The sequence below is a fragment of the Phalangium opilio genome, unplaced genomic scaffold (genome assembly GCF_054372755.1).
Source record: "Phalangium opilio isolate 3A_F unplaced genomic scaffold, DU_Popi_V2 ptg000089l_1, whole genome shotgun sequence".
NCBI classification, from domain to species: domain Eukaryota; kingdom Metazoa; phylum Arthropoda; class Arachnida; order Opiliones; family Phalangiidae; genus Phalangium; species Phalangium opilio.
In genome coordinates, this window is record NW_028324194.1 from 5,373,914 (window position 1) to 5,389,746 (window position 15,833).

Consider the following 15,833-nt stretch of genomic DNA (forward strand, 5'->3'; position numbering starts at 1 on the left):
GGGTTTTATCGGGTTTTACTCACTATAAAACCCACCAAAAAACCCGTAATAAAACCCATCACTGACCGTACTAGAGTAATCATGTGTTAGCGCTGTGTGTTATTACACCATGGATTAACTAACGCTAGGGATTGTTCACTAACCGGGTTTCCCATCGCCAACTACATGTTCCGAATTATTCCTTGATTCCCCTCTCCATTCCCCCAATTTATTGGACCAAAACGGATGTAGATATAGCGCCATCTCTAGGCAAAATAAATAGTTTTTGCCTAAATTAGGCAGGATGTCAATTTTCACGTCATAGAACACTTGATATTTGGTTCAATTTTCTTATAACTTCCTGTTGGGGATAGTAGCTGCTGCTAGGGGGCGTTTGAAACATGCATGCTTTATCTTTTGGGGGGAACGAACTATCCCTAGCGTTAGTTAATCCATGATTTCACACAATCGTAATACGGTCCCCGTGTTACTGCATTGACTAAAAGATCAAAACTGAATAATTATTGAACGTCAACAATAGCTATGATTAAAATGATTATAAGAATAAAGTTTCTTAAAACGATTTAACTAGAATTAAGTTAAATTAATGACGATTAAAATAAATAACATCAATTATATTTATTTAATTATTTAAGAAAAACCTCTTTTTTCCGTCTCGACTGGTTTATTTTGATTTCCCAACTTGTTTGTAATTTATTTTGATTGTCTGAAGACATGAAATCAAAAAGTTAAGTCTGTAAAAATTGGATCACTGATCCCCTTTTTCCTAGCCAACTTTTTGGTGACTCAACTCATCTAGCACTTTGATTCAACTCGAGTTGACCCATCAAGTTGAGTCAAAAATTTGGATCGTAAGAGAGAGACTTAAGTGAAAGATTGTTGTTAGTGAACTATAAAAGGCCTTGAAGCGTAATGTCCTTTGATCTTTGTTGTCTCGGAAAATTCCGTTTGTTCGTCATAGTTTTAAAGCGGCGAGATCGATTACTTTACTTTTTAATTATTCGAGTCTTAATTTAAATGTCTTCCTTATGGCCAGGGTACTCCTGAATTCCAATTTAAACCTTTCTCTAATTAAATTATCTTGCTTACGCTCGAGCAAATTAAATTCCTTAACGTAGGCAATCAACATTTGCGATTCAGTAGATGAGAGAATAGCAATCCTTGTAATTAAGTTTCACTCAATGAATATCCATTACTGAATGTCTCGTCGTAACTAAGGCATGGTAAGGAACTAGCATGGTAAGTCATCGACAAATCTTATTCGCAATGAATCTATTCTTGCCCCTCCCCCTACCAAACAATTAGTCACAATATGAAAACGTATGTTACAAAAATCTAAATTTTAACAGTTAATTTATTATAATTTCATATCAATTTGAAAACTAAAAAGTAAAATAATTAAAATTTAAGTCTATCAAAAAGTTAAAAAATAAAAAATAAATATCGAAAGTTAAATAAATATTTATATAAATCGAAAGAAAAATAATTAAAAACGAAATAAATGAAAAGTAAAATAAATCGAAAGAAAAATAATTAAGAACGAAATAAATGAAAAGTAAAATAAATCGAAAGAAAAATAATTAAAAACTAAATAAATGAAAAGTAAAATAAATCGAAAGAAAAATAATTAAAAACGAAATAAATGAAAAGTAAAATAACTAAAATTTAAAGAAATAAAAGTAAAATAATGAAAACTAAGAAAATAAATCGAAGGTAAAATAATGAAAACTAAGAAAAGAAAGGTAAAATAATGAAAACTAAGAAAAGAAAGGTAAAATAATGAAAACTAAGAAAAGAAAGGTAAAATAATGAAAACTAAGAAAAGAAAGGTAAAATAATGAAAACTAAGAAAAGAAAGGTAAAAAACTGAAAACTAAGAAAAGAAACCGAAAGTAAAATAATGAAAACTAAGAAAAGAAATCAAAATAGTGAAAATGTAAATAAATCAAAAGTATAAGAGTTAATATATAGATAAAGAAATCAAAAATAAATTAGTAAAATCTTAAATAAATAAAAAAAATAAATGGAAGGTAAAATAATAAAAATAAAAATTAATAAATAAAAGTAAAATAAGGCGAATTTCAGATCCAAATGTAAATCATTTTAGATTAATAGTTTCAGAAAAAAAAATCGTCTAGTTTGAAAGGCATAATGTAACGAGGTTTCAAAGAAACATTAACACGCGTCCAAACTACGTTTTGTTAGGAAAACCATATGAAAAAATTGCAGTCGACAACATCACAACCAGTTTCCTTAACCCATCTATTAAACCAGGGCCGTCTTAAGTGCTATATGGGCCCCTGGGCAGTGCAGTATATTGGGCCCCTAATCCCCTATACAAAACAAATTAATCGAGAAATAAAAATTGTTATTATTTTCTTCAAACGAAAGTCTACAAATTTAAAAGTCAACGCAAAGTCAGAAACATTTGCGCACTTTCTTCCTTGAAAATTCCTTTACAATTGGATCGAAGTCGATCCTTTTTTGGATCGCCATTACGTAATTCACGTTTGAACACATTTTTTGACAAATATCTTGTCTTGAAATTCTAATGCTTTCTCCATCCTCTTTATACACTCGGCATGTCTTGGAAATGTCGCTTTCATGGTTCTGACAAGATGTCGGCCCATTTCGAATCCACCATTCAACTGTGTTAGGATTGCCGATGACCCATAGCCCTGCATCTTTTTCCTGGAAGGAAGATGTTTTCGTTTCACATTTAGGCACTTCCACTGGTGGAATATCCTCATCTGGATCACTTGTAGGAACAAGTGATGACTCCACTGCAATGTCGGTTGGAACTGTGGTAGTCGTTGAAGGCTTCAGTGATATTGTTGAAGGAGTAATTTTACCAGGCTCAGCACTTCTCATAGCATTTTGATGGAACCATGATGTTACCTTGCGAAGTTTGTTAGCTTTCTCTTTCTCCTGCGCCGCTCGTTTTATCTTCTGGGCACCGCTCAAAGTATTACGTTTCATTTTTGATTTGATCACTAATAATCTCTATTTATAGTTTGTCTAACATCTCAGCCATAATTTTATTCATAACAGGAATTTTATTTTAAACAGAGTGGTCTACTTTCAGCAGGGAAAGAAATAGACTTGTACCCCACGTGCCACCTAACAGCGAGAATGAGCGCGAAAATTCCAGGTTTTCTCTCTGCGCATGGGCAAAATGACAGTATAGACTGAGTCTGATTTAGTGTGTTGGTTTCAAACTAAACCGATGTGCGGTTGTGAAGTGAGGCCATGGGGAGGGGAGATAATGTAAAAACCTAGGCAATGGTGACTATCTTATAGGTCTCAGACTTCTAGTTTTACATTTTTCAAGTTCGAAGGCCAAATTTTTCATTGAAAAGACTGAATGAAAAATGGAAAGTAGTTTATATTTTCCAGTGGTTTCCTTGTGACAAGAAATGTAAATTCAGTATTATTTGACAACTATGGGGGCCCTGTTCTTAAGGGGCCCCTGGGCCAGTGCCCAACGGGCCCAATGGATAAGACGGCACTGTATTAAACTACGAAACATTCCATAATAGGTATATACTATACAGAATAGAAAAAAATACAAAGATTCCATTGTGGTCAATATATTGAAGCTTAACTTTCTCTTTCGAGTTGGCTAGAGACGGCAAATGGAATTTCACGTTATACAACAATGTTTCCGCCCTTCTTGTATAGATATTTTGTCATTGTTAGAAGGTATTTAATTATTTGGCGGGTTTCGGGATCCCTTAACCCCTTTTAGCGGATCATTTCGTTAATTTCCAAGGGGCCAACTTTTTAACGGTTGAACGACGTCGCGACGATTATACGCTTCCCGGCGCCACATCATTTTCGGAAGTGTTAAAGGGAGAAGAAGTAAACTTAGAGGTAAAATGAAGTATCTATAATCAAATCAAAATCTAAATGCAATTATCCCTATAATTTAGTCTGAATGAGACCAAAATGCAATTGTTGTAAACTCCACTCCAAGTTACTCTGACGTAACTTTGGAGTTAAACTTAATAGGTTTATTGCTAACTTGTGTTTAATCAAAAACTATAGAGCTAACTTAACTTTGGAGTGATGCTAGCTTTGAGAAGTACCATAAGTTTATAAGATATGTTCCATAACTATGACACTATACACGTACTTCCTAATGCCAGAGACTTACACCTCGAGCTAGTTGGAGAACGACAAGCGAGAATTGACTAATGCTTTGACAGCGCCTCACCAGGCGTCGCTTTACCTCAAATCTAGGACCTACTTCAATCACTTCATGACAAGCTCCAGTTTGTAACCAGTGACTCTTGGTAGTACATTTCTTGGAAACAACTGAATATGCATCTTTATTAATGCAAAACGTATTACTCTGTATTAGCATGTAAATCACGAAGACATTTTCCCTTCACAACATTGATGCTGGTCGCCGGCAAGGATTTCCATCTCAATAAGATTTCTAAAAAGCTAGGTCACTCCCAAAAAAGTCAAATAAATAAAAATAAAACTGCTAAAATTATAACAATAAGACTGTTTTCTCTCTAAATTAGATCCCACACACTAAAGGGGTAAAGAACGCAATAGTATTTACACCGATATAAGTACCTGCAGAAGTAAGATAAGGAACTAGAAATATCGATGTTACCAAATTCTTCACTTGGCGATAGTGAATATTCTTGATAAGACACCAACGGTTGGCCCTCTGGTAGCGTTTTCTGAGTTTTCCCTCGAAAACGTGAGACGCTCGCGGCGGTAAACGGCCGAACTAGATTCAAGCACCCGCGTCCGTGTTCCGCGGCTTTAGGTTGAGGGGAAGGGGGTAGGAAACTTTTTTCGAACCCGACCAATTTTTTTCTCTGTAGTGTAGGCGCGAAGGAAGCGGTATAAAATCCTCAAATTTGTTCACTAGTGCCAGGATCTATTACCAATGCTAGATCTCTTTACTTCTAGTCCCTTATCCTACTTCTGGTATGTACCTGCCATATATTTGACTAGAAATAGAGCAATTGTAATTCAGATATCTGCAAAAATTAAATGGTAACCTAATTTAACTTTATCATTTGTTTTCTAACCATATTCACCAATCAAAAGATCAGGTTTCAACGAAATAAAACGTTTCGAGAAAAACGAGTTAAATCCTTCTGAACCTAACGGAGTAATTTGGTATTATAAAAGGTTCGTGACGATCGTTCATTAATTTCAATAGCTTTGAGTCTCTATCGGCGTATGAAATGAAAATGGAAATCGATTCACTCCTCTTTCCAGCACTTGTCTCATTCGGGAAGTTGAGAATTATCGTTTCCAGTGTCAATTCTATCTCGGTTGAAATTATAACCATTCACTGAGTTCCCCGAAGCTTCCAGGGTTTTTTTTTTTTTTTGCCTTCAGAGCTTTGTGATATTACTGGAAAGGATAAAGGGATCGTTTTCTTTTTCTTTTTTGGGGCGAAAATTTCGATCCAATTTAGAAAGTGACCTTTGTTTTTTCTTTTCTTTTTTCGATTCGAATAAGGTCGCCAAAATTGCTCTTTAAAGGAAGAGGTCAGGTAACATAGCATTATACCTTAAAAGAATGGTCTTTTTCTAAATGTAAAGGGAAAATATTAAAAGGAAATAAATTATCTCTTATTACAATATGATAATTAGCATTTAATTTGTCATAAAAACCCGGATTACTGAGCTGCCATTGCTTTAGTGGTGTCTGCAAAATCGAACCTCTTACCCCTAACACACTCTAACCTCTCTCAGCCTGTGAGAATTCAACCAATCCCCTTTGGGGCAAAAGGCTCTGGCTAGCAGACGCCACTAAACTAATGGCGGATGGAGCAGTAGTCCTCCTATTTAATTCAAATTAAATGCTAATTATTTTGTTATAAGAAATCATTTATTTGTTGAATATTTTTCCTTTTATATTTAGAAAATGACCGTTCTTTTGAGGTATGACTCTATGTTATCTGCACTTTTCCTTTTAGCAATGAAAAGTTGATTTTCATTTGAACTAAGTAGCCTACGTCAATATACACAATGTGGTATAGCATTTAGCTTAGCTATGTTTGACACCAAATGATGGGGTGATTGTTCTAACAAAACGTTATGTGCTTATAAAAACGTTTAGAAACAAATTTCCGGGCAACCCTTGTCTATTATACAGAAAATTCAGTGTATATACACAATTAGTAGCAAAATTTGTCCTTTCATAGAAAACAAATCAGTACTTTAGAACTTCATTTCCGGATTTGGAAGACAAAATAACAACGTTACAAACCAGCGAAGTACGTGCAAATGTTACAATCCAACCTTAGAAAGTAGAAACCCGTAATTCTTCTCACAATGAATCAGTTTCTTCCTTTTTAGCCATATCGTAGTATACGATAGGCTCTTAGTTTGACCCGAGCCGTAGTAACAGTAGTAACAGTAGTGGCCGGAGTTTTCGCTATCGTTATCGTCAGATTTTAGCTTAAAATGAACTTTATATTACCACAACCCACCCATAGGGGTAACTGGGCTCGGTTAGAAATTTAATTTTAATTAAAATTTTTTTGAGATCGCAGCCGGGATTCGAACCCGGGTCGCTCACGTAGTAGACGGAAATTCTACCACTGAGCTATAGAGACTTGATAGAAACCCCGAGTTTTTTATTATTTATTTTTATTTCTAAAATGTCAGGGTGATGTGGGGTGGGGTACCTCTTAATCTGTGGGGTCGGATACTTTTGAATTTTTATCTGTGGGGTCGGATACTTATGAATTTGTATGTTTGGGGTTTTTATATTTATTTCCTTTTTATTTATGTGCTAATTAAATAGATAACGATTTTCCCCGTTTCATGTGTTTCGTTCTCGTTCGGTAGCTATCGTCATCTATGTTATGTTTGACTGGAACGTTTTGGCGGTTAATTCAAATGTGGGTTTAGATAGAGCTAACATAGTGTTAAATGAGCGTTATTCGTTTGATCATTTTAGCATTGCTAAAGGTAATTCGAGGGGATAATCACTAAAATGCGTAATCACTATAACTAAACTTTCTCTTTCAAAAGTTTCTGGGCATAAGTCCTTGTTTGAAATTTATAAGATGCGATAAGTGTGCATCGGCATAAGTCTATGTTGTAAACTCATCGAGGGGATTATCACTAAAAACTATCTGTTCTTCGATTCGCCGGAATATTAGAATTACAGCATAAGTAAATTTATACGGTTATAATTTAATCACTGTTTAGACTTTAGAGTAGGGAATCGAGGGGCTATTCACTCTGATTTTATGCACGGTAAATCATTTAAGCATTGAAAAAGATAGCGCTATTCACTCATTAGGGTAAGGTATAGAGGGGTTATCCACTCATTAGGTTAGGGTATAGAGGGGCTATTCACTCGTACGATATGGCTACTATTACGAGCCCTTGGGCCGTCTTGTTTAAACTGTCTCTTCGATGGTATTCTAGAATAGTCTCTGAAGTACAGGCTAAATTCTACATACAAGCCAGACTTCACACTTCATGTAAATTTAAACTTGTGAATTTACATTTTAACAAAACGAAACAGCTGATTTTCATTCAGATTCAAACCATTAGGAAGTATTTAAAATTCCAGAATAAACCTAACGGGAAGGTGTGTTGAATTAGTATGCTATAACTTAGAATATTCTTAGCGCTGTCTTCACGCTTTAAAATGGATATGTTCACCTAAGGGCCTTTTCAGACGGTAAAACTTTTGACTCAACTAGATGAGTCAAAAAGTCTAGTCAGCAAAATTGGTCAGTGGTAAATTTTTAATTTGGTGATTCAACTTAACAAACCAATTTCTGTTAATTCACACGACCCAACTAGTTAACTCAAGTTGACTCATCTAAATTAGTCAAAAACGTTCTATCGTCTGAAAGGGCCTTAATTTAAACGTTAAAATGCAATTTGTTCCAATAAAGGATGGTAGAACGGTGAGACTAAATTTTCTATGAAACTTTGCCATAAAGGCCATAGTTTACTAGTGATAAATGAACTGTTTTAAGGAAGACCCCTTTATTAAATTAGCCTTGCCTTTCAGTTGCTTAACTAAATTTAAGTGACAGTCCGTAAAATATCAAAATGATAGGGGAAAAAAATTAATAAAACTACTAATTGTTAAAAAAAAGTTTTTTTTAAATGACAAGTAGTTTTGACAACCTATTCGGGGAATTGGACAGGTCTGAGACTAGCTATTTCATCAAATGGCAAAGAAACGCCGTATTTTGGGCTTTTAGCTGCATCGAAGATAAGGCTATTGGTCCTATACCGCTGGTTTTCATCTCACCTGAGAGAATAAAACGTGAGTTCCAGCTTAACGGTTTTCTATTCATTTGACTACTTTTTTAAGAATTAAAAAATTTAAAAAGTAAAACAACTAACATTTTGAACGAAAAACTCTAAAGTAAAAATTAATGACTATCGGTATAAAAATACTTTTAAAAAGTTGGATTTAAAAAAAGCCGAAACACGATGTTTCTTCATGATTCCATGAAAACTCCAGTCTCGGTCCTCTCGGACCTGTTGGAGCCCACGAATGCTTTTGCGAAACCAGTCATCATTTTAAAATAAAAGAAAATTCTATTATACATTTGGTAGATTTATGAATTTTTCCAGTTGTTCTTAGATTCTTGTAAAATGACGTTTGGTGAGGAGCCTCCGAAGTCTTAGTACAGACAATGGACTGCAAAACCGAATGTAGTCAATTTTCGCATCGTTCTCAAACTATGTAAGTGCGATGCCTAGATTTAACATTATCCCAATCATAACTTGTAATCGGTTATTCGAACAGCCAAATGTCATATCACATTTACCATAGATAACCCACTGTTATCTGTTTTACCACCCTATTTGTAACCCTGTCCAACTTCATCCAATATAACCTATCCTATCATCAGATTTCAGTCCGAAAAAAAGTGTTGCAAACTCGCCGTATGCGAACGTGTCTACCCTGGCAATGGTAATCTACAAGTTTCGATCGCACTCTTCAGAATTATCAGATTTTCTCCGAAGATAACTATAATTGCATCAAAAGTAGCCTAACGCTAGCTTAATTCAAGTTGTAGGCTTAAGGCAAGCGATGGTGAAATAGATTTTTCAATGGCTCGCGGCGCGCGAACTTGGTCTTACACGAGCTTATTGCGTGTTCGATAGAGCGTGTTCAAATTCGCTCGTACGATGATGGGTGGGCGAGAAAGACTATGTGGAGACGCGAAGAGAGACTCACCTCCGGCTGTTCCTCCGGAGACGTTGGTCCTTTCACCGCACCTCAAGCACGTATCGACTTCGTCAGTCGTCAGGCTTACTTTCCCAGTTGTACCACCACCCACGATAGTCGCGCTACTGCATACGTTTTCCATCTGACAGAATTGCGCCTTTTTTCTCAACAAATGCACCGTCAGCGCGTAGCTGGTCACCATCACTAGCATGGGTGCGTAAAATGCGAAGAGCGAACCAAAAACGAAGAAAAATCTGTAAAAAAAAAGTATGATATATGAATGAAAATTACCCTTTATTTCTACAGGGAAAATACTAGATAACTCGAATGTCATAAAAGTATAATATCAAGGCCATATCAAAAACGGATTAATGTACTACTAAGAACGTCATTGAGAGACTTATATTTTGGCTCCACTCACAAACTTTGTATATAGCGACTTCTAGTGGTCAAAAATGTCATTCTTATCTCTATTATGTTGGTTAAAAATTAGTTCGGAAATTGCGCCAGTGGTAAAAAAGCAAAGCGGACAACAATGCGATATAACTCCCAATTTAGTGGAATTAAGTTAAAACTGAAGAATATATTTAATTGATGTTTCTTTAAGTATGTGGTTTTTTTTTCCTTTCTACCAAAATATTATTTACTTGCCTTATACAGTCCCATCTTTACTGCCCAAATTGTAAGAGAATTAGGCCGATAGATGGCGAGCGCGAGTTTAGAAATTATAAGCCACTCCCATCAAAACATTCAATGTAGTCCAGGACGGGTAGGGAATTTGCTAGGTTCAACCAACCAGGGATAGATTTGATTTTTGAAGTAGGAATGGAGAACAGAGTGATGTGCGCGCGCGTTAAAGTCCCGGACCCCCTTCCACTGGACGGAGGGAAGGTATGAAAGAAGAGGCGGGTCATAGCGACAGAGGTAAAATGCAATTACGTATTTTTCGCTGTCTCCGTCAGCAACGTCATCAAAACGTAATTTTAGTTAGTCAATATGATAATTTAAACTTTTCGTAACGTGTTGGAGGGAGGGGCTCTACACTGGGCTATGAGTCGGAATGAAGCAAATACTTACCGCTCTCCATTCCTACTCCTAAAATTAAATCTCCCTGGTTCAACGTTCTTATTACATTAATCCGTTTATGATGTATATGTAGAACGAAAGAAAAGCCTAGAAAATATTGGCCCTTATTTGTTCGACAATTTCGAAATGTCTGAAACACGTGCTTAGCTCTAAATAAGCGAGACATCCTAAACCATCGAGGAATCTTTTACAATTCAGCTTGCATAAGAGATTCATTAACATAAGTAAAGAAACACCCGCGTTGTGTTTGTTTTTGTACAAGCAAATAAACCATATGTGTCATACTCTCCACTTTCAATCGTAATATCCCTCAGAGCGCATCTTAAATTACGTAATAAACTTCATCTAAATATTTTACTATCCGATATTCCTGAGAATGGCTTATTAAAAAAATAAACCTTAGAAAGTAAACTTAAATGTTGATTTTAAGGACGTTGTCGAACTACTTGCAGTGGTTCTAACAAGGACATAAAAAACTGTCTCGTACGCAACTAGGAAGCTCTCTTGCATGAGAAAGACAAATATTTCCGTAAGGTTTCCTATTTTTCATTGTTATCTAATAACAATAGCATATATATACTTAAAAGTCTCGGATTTTCGCTTTTGTATGAGGTTGCCAACCTATGAACGTAGCAGACGATGCAAATAGAGCTCTTTCCCAATCACAGACAGTTTAAGCTACGTCATTAAAAAAATATTTCTTGACCTTAGTTGGCCTATGCTTGACTGCTGGCTGTATTATTCTGGTTCATTTCATTGGGTAGAGTGAGCGAATATTAATTTTATCGTAAGTTCGGAAGATCTGTTCCATAAGTTTATCACTGGTTACTGAGGGCTTGTCATGAAGTGACGTAGGTGAAATGTCATAGACTCTTGTAAAGCCATGCCTGGTGAGGCGCTGTCAAAGGCCTAGTAATGCAGACTAAAAAGGAAGATGGAAGTCCTGCAAAACCGAGTGTAGGACTTCAATTCTCGCTTCCGTCGTTCTCGAACTACCTCGAGCTGAAAATCTCTATCATTACGAAGTATAAGAAAGGTCATACTTATGGAACATACCTTCCTTATAAACTTATGATTATATTAATAATAAGAAACTTGGGATAAACAAGATTCATCTAGACTTGTAAACTAAATAGTAGATTATCAATTTATGTAAACATATAATAATTATTACCAGAAGTATATAATACTTCTCTTTGAGAGAAGTGTACCACAAAGCGGGGTAAGTGTAAAGTCATTCTTCCCAACATCGGAGCATTTGGAGCAAGGTTACTAAACCGAATCACATACGCGATAAATAGTTCCCTCATCATTACTCTATTAGCGCTTATCTCTTTGGCAAGACGCGCTTGTCGATTTTTGTCCCACCCCAAGACGAGGTTTGTGGGTTGATTGCTGAGGATTTAGTACCAAACAATTATAGAATTCACCTTACAGTGCGATGCCCGTCTGAAGTTTGATGAGCGGGAAAGCAAACAAAAAGGGTGAGCCTGGGAAGAATGACGTTACATAACTTAAGTATGAAGAGGATATAGAGTGGCATCCTTCTTCCATTATCCCCTTCTGTTATTACGTACACCACCTGAAAAGTCTCGCCAACTTGAGTTACCACAAAAAAAGGCCTAGTGTATTTCTTGGAAACATTGAAGGACCGAATTATAATTGGAGAAATTCAGGCATTTGGAAAAAGATTGCTATAGCTAGGTTTTCAAACGATATATTTAAATTTTTCTGAAATAAAAGTTTAAAATTGAAAGTAATATTCTTTAAGCATAATCTCAATATGTTTGATTTTCTAGTCGATTCTAAAATAAAAAGATAAAATATAGTCATCCATGCGAAACTATGAATAATTTACAGATTTCCCTCCTGTTGGTTTATGGAAATTATTAGAAAGAATATATTATCTTCTGATCATACTTTTTAATGTTTTAGACTAGTAACAGAAGAAAGAAGTCATTAAGAAAACATACCAAAGATTATTGTAAAAGTTGACTTTTTAAGCCTGTACCTTTTTGATAAAAAAAGTCGTCTAATTTTAGGTATTAAAAATTGTAATAAAAATTACATCACAAAGCTACTTCAAAATAAAATTCGTGGGCTGTCAGTTGAAAGTTAACTTAGTATAAAATTTGAAAATTTATTAAACATAAATTTATAAGATAAGTTCCATAAGTATGACACTGCGTATTCTTCGTAATGCTAAAGACTTACAGCTCGAGCTAGTTCGAGGGAGAACGACAAGCGAGAATTGAGTACACTTGGTTAATTTTGCAGTCCATCTTCTCCTATTTAGTCTGTATTCTGTACTAAGTCTCTGACAGCACCGCCTCACCAGGCGTCGGTTTACGAGAATCTATGACCTACTTCATGACGGGTCTCGTACATAATCCCCCTGGACATAATCCCCCCGGACAAAATCCCCCTATTTTGGATTTGCCAAGACTTTTTCCCCCCGATTTTAGACGTGTTTGTACAAAATCCCCCCAGAGAAAACGTCCAGGACAAAATCCCCCAAAAGGAAAACTGTTCAACAAAATCCTACCGAAAGGATCATTTTATTGAAAATCCCCCAGATAATAGGCATTTAGAAGTAAAGGTAAACGGAAGCCCAAATCCAAAGATTATCTTTAATAATAATGCAAAAGTATAATTCACAAGAGTGAAAGGTATTGCAAACAATGTTCCTAAACCAAAAGAAGTAAACTACTGATTTTGTTTTAACTTATTTCCAAAATTCCAATATTTTGGAAAAGGCGGCATTTTATGGTTAGTCAGCAATATTTTGGAAAAGGCGGAAATTTATGGTTAGTCAGCGATATTTTGGAAAAGGGGGAATTTATGGTTAGTCAGCGATATTTTGGAAAAGGCGGAAATTTGTGGTTAGTCAAAAATATTTTGGAAAAGGTGGCAATTTATGGTTAGTCAGTGATATTCTGGAAAAGGCGGCAATTTATGGTTAGTCAGCAATACTTTGGAAAAGGGGGAAATTTATGGTTAGTCAGCGATATTTTGGAAAAGGCGGAAATTTGTGGTTAGTCAAAAATATTTTGGAAAAGGCGGCAATTTATGGTTAGTCGGCAATATTTTGGAAAAGGCGGAAATTTATGGTTATCAGCAGTATTTTGGAAAAGGCGGAAATTTATGGTTAGTCAGCGATATTTTGGAAAAGGCAGAAATTTATGGTTAGTCAGCAATATTTTGGAAAAGGCGGAAATTTATGGTTATCAGCAGTATTTTGGAAAAGCCGGAAATTTATGGTTAGTCAGCGATATTTTGGAAAAGGAGGAAATTTATGGTTAGTCAGCGATATTTTGGAAAAGGCGGAAATTTATGGTTAGTCAGCGATATTTTGGAAAAGGCGGAAATTTATGGTTAGTCAGCAATATTTTGGAAAAGGCGAAAATTTATGGTTAGTCGGCAATATTTTGGAAAAGGCGGAAATTTATGGTTATCAGCAGTATTTTGGAAAAGGGGGAAATTTATGGTTAGTCAGCGATATTTTGGAAAAGGCTGAAATTTAGGGTTAGTCAGCGATATTTTGGAAAAGGCGGAAATTTATAATTAGTCAGCAATATTTTGGAAAAGACGGAAATTTATGGTTAGTCAGCGATATTTTGGAAAAGGCGGAAATTTATGGTTAGTCAGCGATATTTTGGAAAAGGCGGAAATTTATGGTTAGTCAGCAATATTTTGGAAAAGGCGAAAATTTATCGTTAGTCGGCAATTCATACAATTTTCTCCATCATTGGTTCCGCTTTTCCTCGTAGGGGGAATACTACTATCCTACTAAAAAAATTTCCACTGTGGAAAACGACATCTAAAATAGGAATGACCCCTGAAGGGTTCGTCTCCAAGGTAGGGATTTCGTTCCGTAAGCGGGGGATTTTGACTCCAATTTGGGAGGGATTTTGTCTCCAGTTTGGGGGGATTTTGTCTGCAAATGGGGGGATTTTGTCTTATGCCCATTTGGACGGGGGAAAATTTTTGGGGGGATTATGTCCAGGGGGATTATGGGAGTCGCCCACTTCATGACACGCTCAGTGTTTGTAACCAGTGATAAACTTATGGAACATATCTTATGAACTTATGAATCAATAAAAAATATTGTCTCCGATTATGATAAAATATGTAAAAAGCTATGAATATTTATTAAATTAACATTAAATATTTTCGTCAAGATTTATAAATAGAAATCCATTAAAATAAGGATGTCTAGCCTTTGAGGTGGAATTTACTTAGAATGAAATCAATAAGCTGATATTCAATATGCGTTTCATATTCTTTCAAGTACCATAAGTTTCAAGTACAATTAAACCATACGAATTAATTTGTATTCAAGAATGTATACCTGTTATTTATGGCGCAGAGATCATCTCGAGGTTGAATATTGGTTGGGTCTAGCAAAGCTAGAACGGCGATAGGACTGGCAATAGCACATGATGCCAACCACACCAGAGCAATCTTGACTAAAGCAGTACGTTTCCCTGACGCGCGTGATCGAGTTTTGAGAGGATTGCGTATTCCCATGTATCGTCCCACTGAGACCACGCACATGTGTAATATTGAGGAAGAACAGCTGAGAACGTCACAACTGACCCAGAAACTACATAGGTGCCAGCCGAATGGCCAATGTCCTGGAATTTAAATCAAAATACAAAAACTATAATAGAAACATGAATATTACCTAAAATTAAATTAGCGTTATGCAGGTTGAATCAATTGCATTTGCAAAAGTTCAGGTAACATAACATTATACCTTAAAAGAACGGCCCTTTTCTAAATATAAAAGGATAACGTCGGTATATACTTCCTTTTGCTATTTAAAAATTCCCCTCGATTTCTTTTCGAATTTTGAAATAGGGGAGCGGGATTGAAAGCGTGAAACCCTTATTGTCGACGGGTGACAGGATTTTTAAAGGGAGTATTAAACATTCCATTTTAATCAAGGTTACACCATAATCCTCTCTCGCTTTAAATATATCGAACAAACGTAAAACACAATTTAAATGCTTAACCTTACTAGTACAATTAATTGCAATGCTTATACTTATTATTATAATCCCCATCCTTTTAAAATACACGTACGAAAAATATAACCTGAAAAATATAAAAATGAGGATTACTGCACCGCCATTGGTTTAGTGGCGTCTGCTAAATTGAACCTCTTACTAAATGCTTATTATTTTGTAATAAGAGAGCATTTTTTTTATTTTTCCTTTTATATTTTGAAAAAGGTCGTTCTTTCAAGATAAAGGTATTATGTTATGATACCTGAGTTTTGCCTGTAAAAATAAACAGTACGTAGTGTTTATTTATGCAACTTTTTACGTTTTTGTTTTATGTGGCGTTAACGAACTTCTTTTGCGTTTTAAGTTTAAGAAAATAGTTTGCCATAATATTTATGTAACAATTGAATTATACTTTTTTATCCCAAGCTCTCGTTATTAAAAATTTTCTGAATTTTTTGTTAGCGTTAGCAGGAGTTCCTGTCTTCGTTGCCTAAATGAAAATTTAAATGAAGTAGCTTTCTTCCGCCAGAGAAGAACCAAACG

General features: G+C 35.4%; 1 protein-coding gene across 1 annotated transcript in view; it reads right to left on the reverse strand.

Moving 5' to 3' along the window:
- 5-HT2A (5-hydroxytryptamine receptor 2A) overlaps window positions 1–15,833 on the reverse strand; it is a 111,789-nt gene that overhangs the window by 6,871 nt on the left and 89,085 nt on the right. The window contains exons 3-4 of the mRNA XM_089849606.1: window positions 14,630–14,915; window positions 9,202–9,446 (exon numbers count right to left, since the gene is read on the reverse strand). Of these exons, the coding sequence (XP_089705732.1) occupies window positions 9,202–9,446; window positions 14,630–14,915 (531 nt within the window). The remainder of the gene's footprint in view (window positions 1–9,201; window positions 9,447–14,629; window positions 14,916–15,833) is intronic.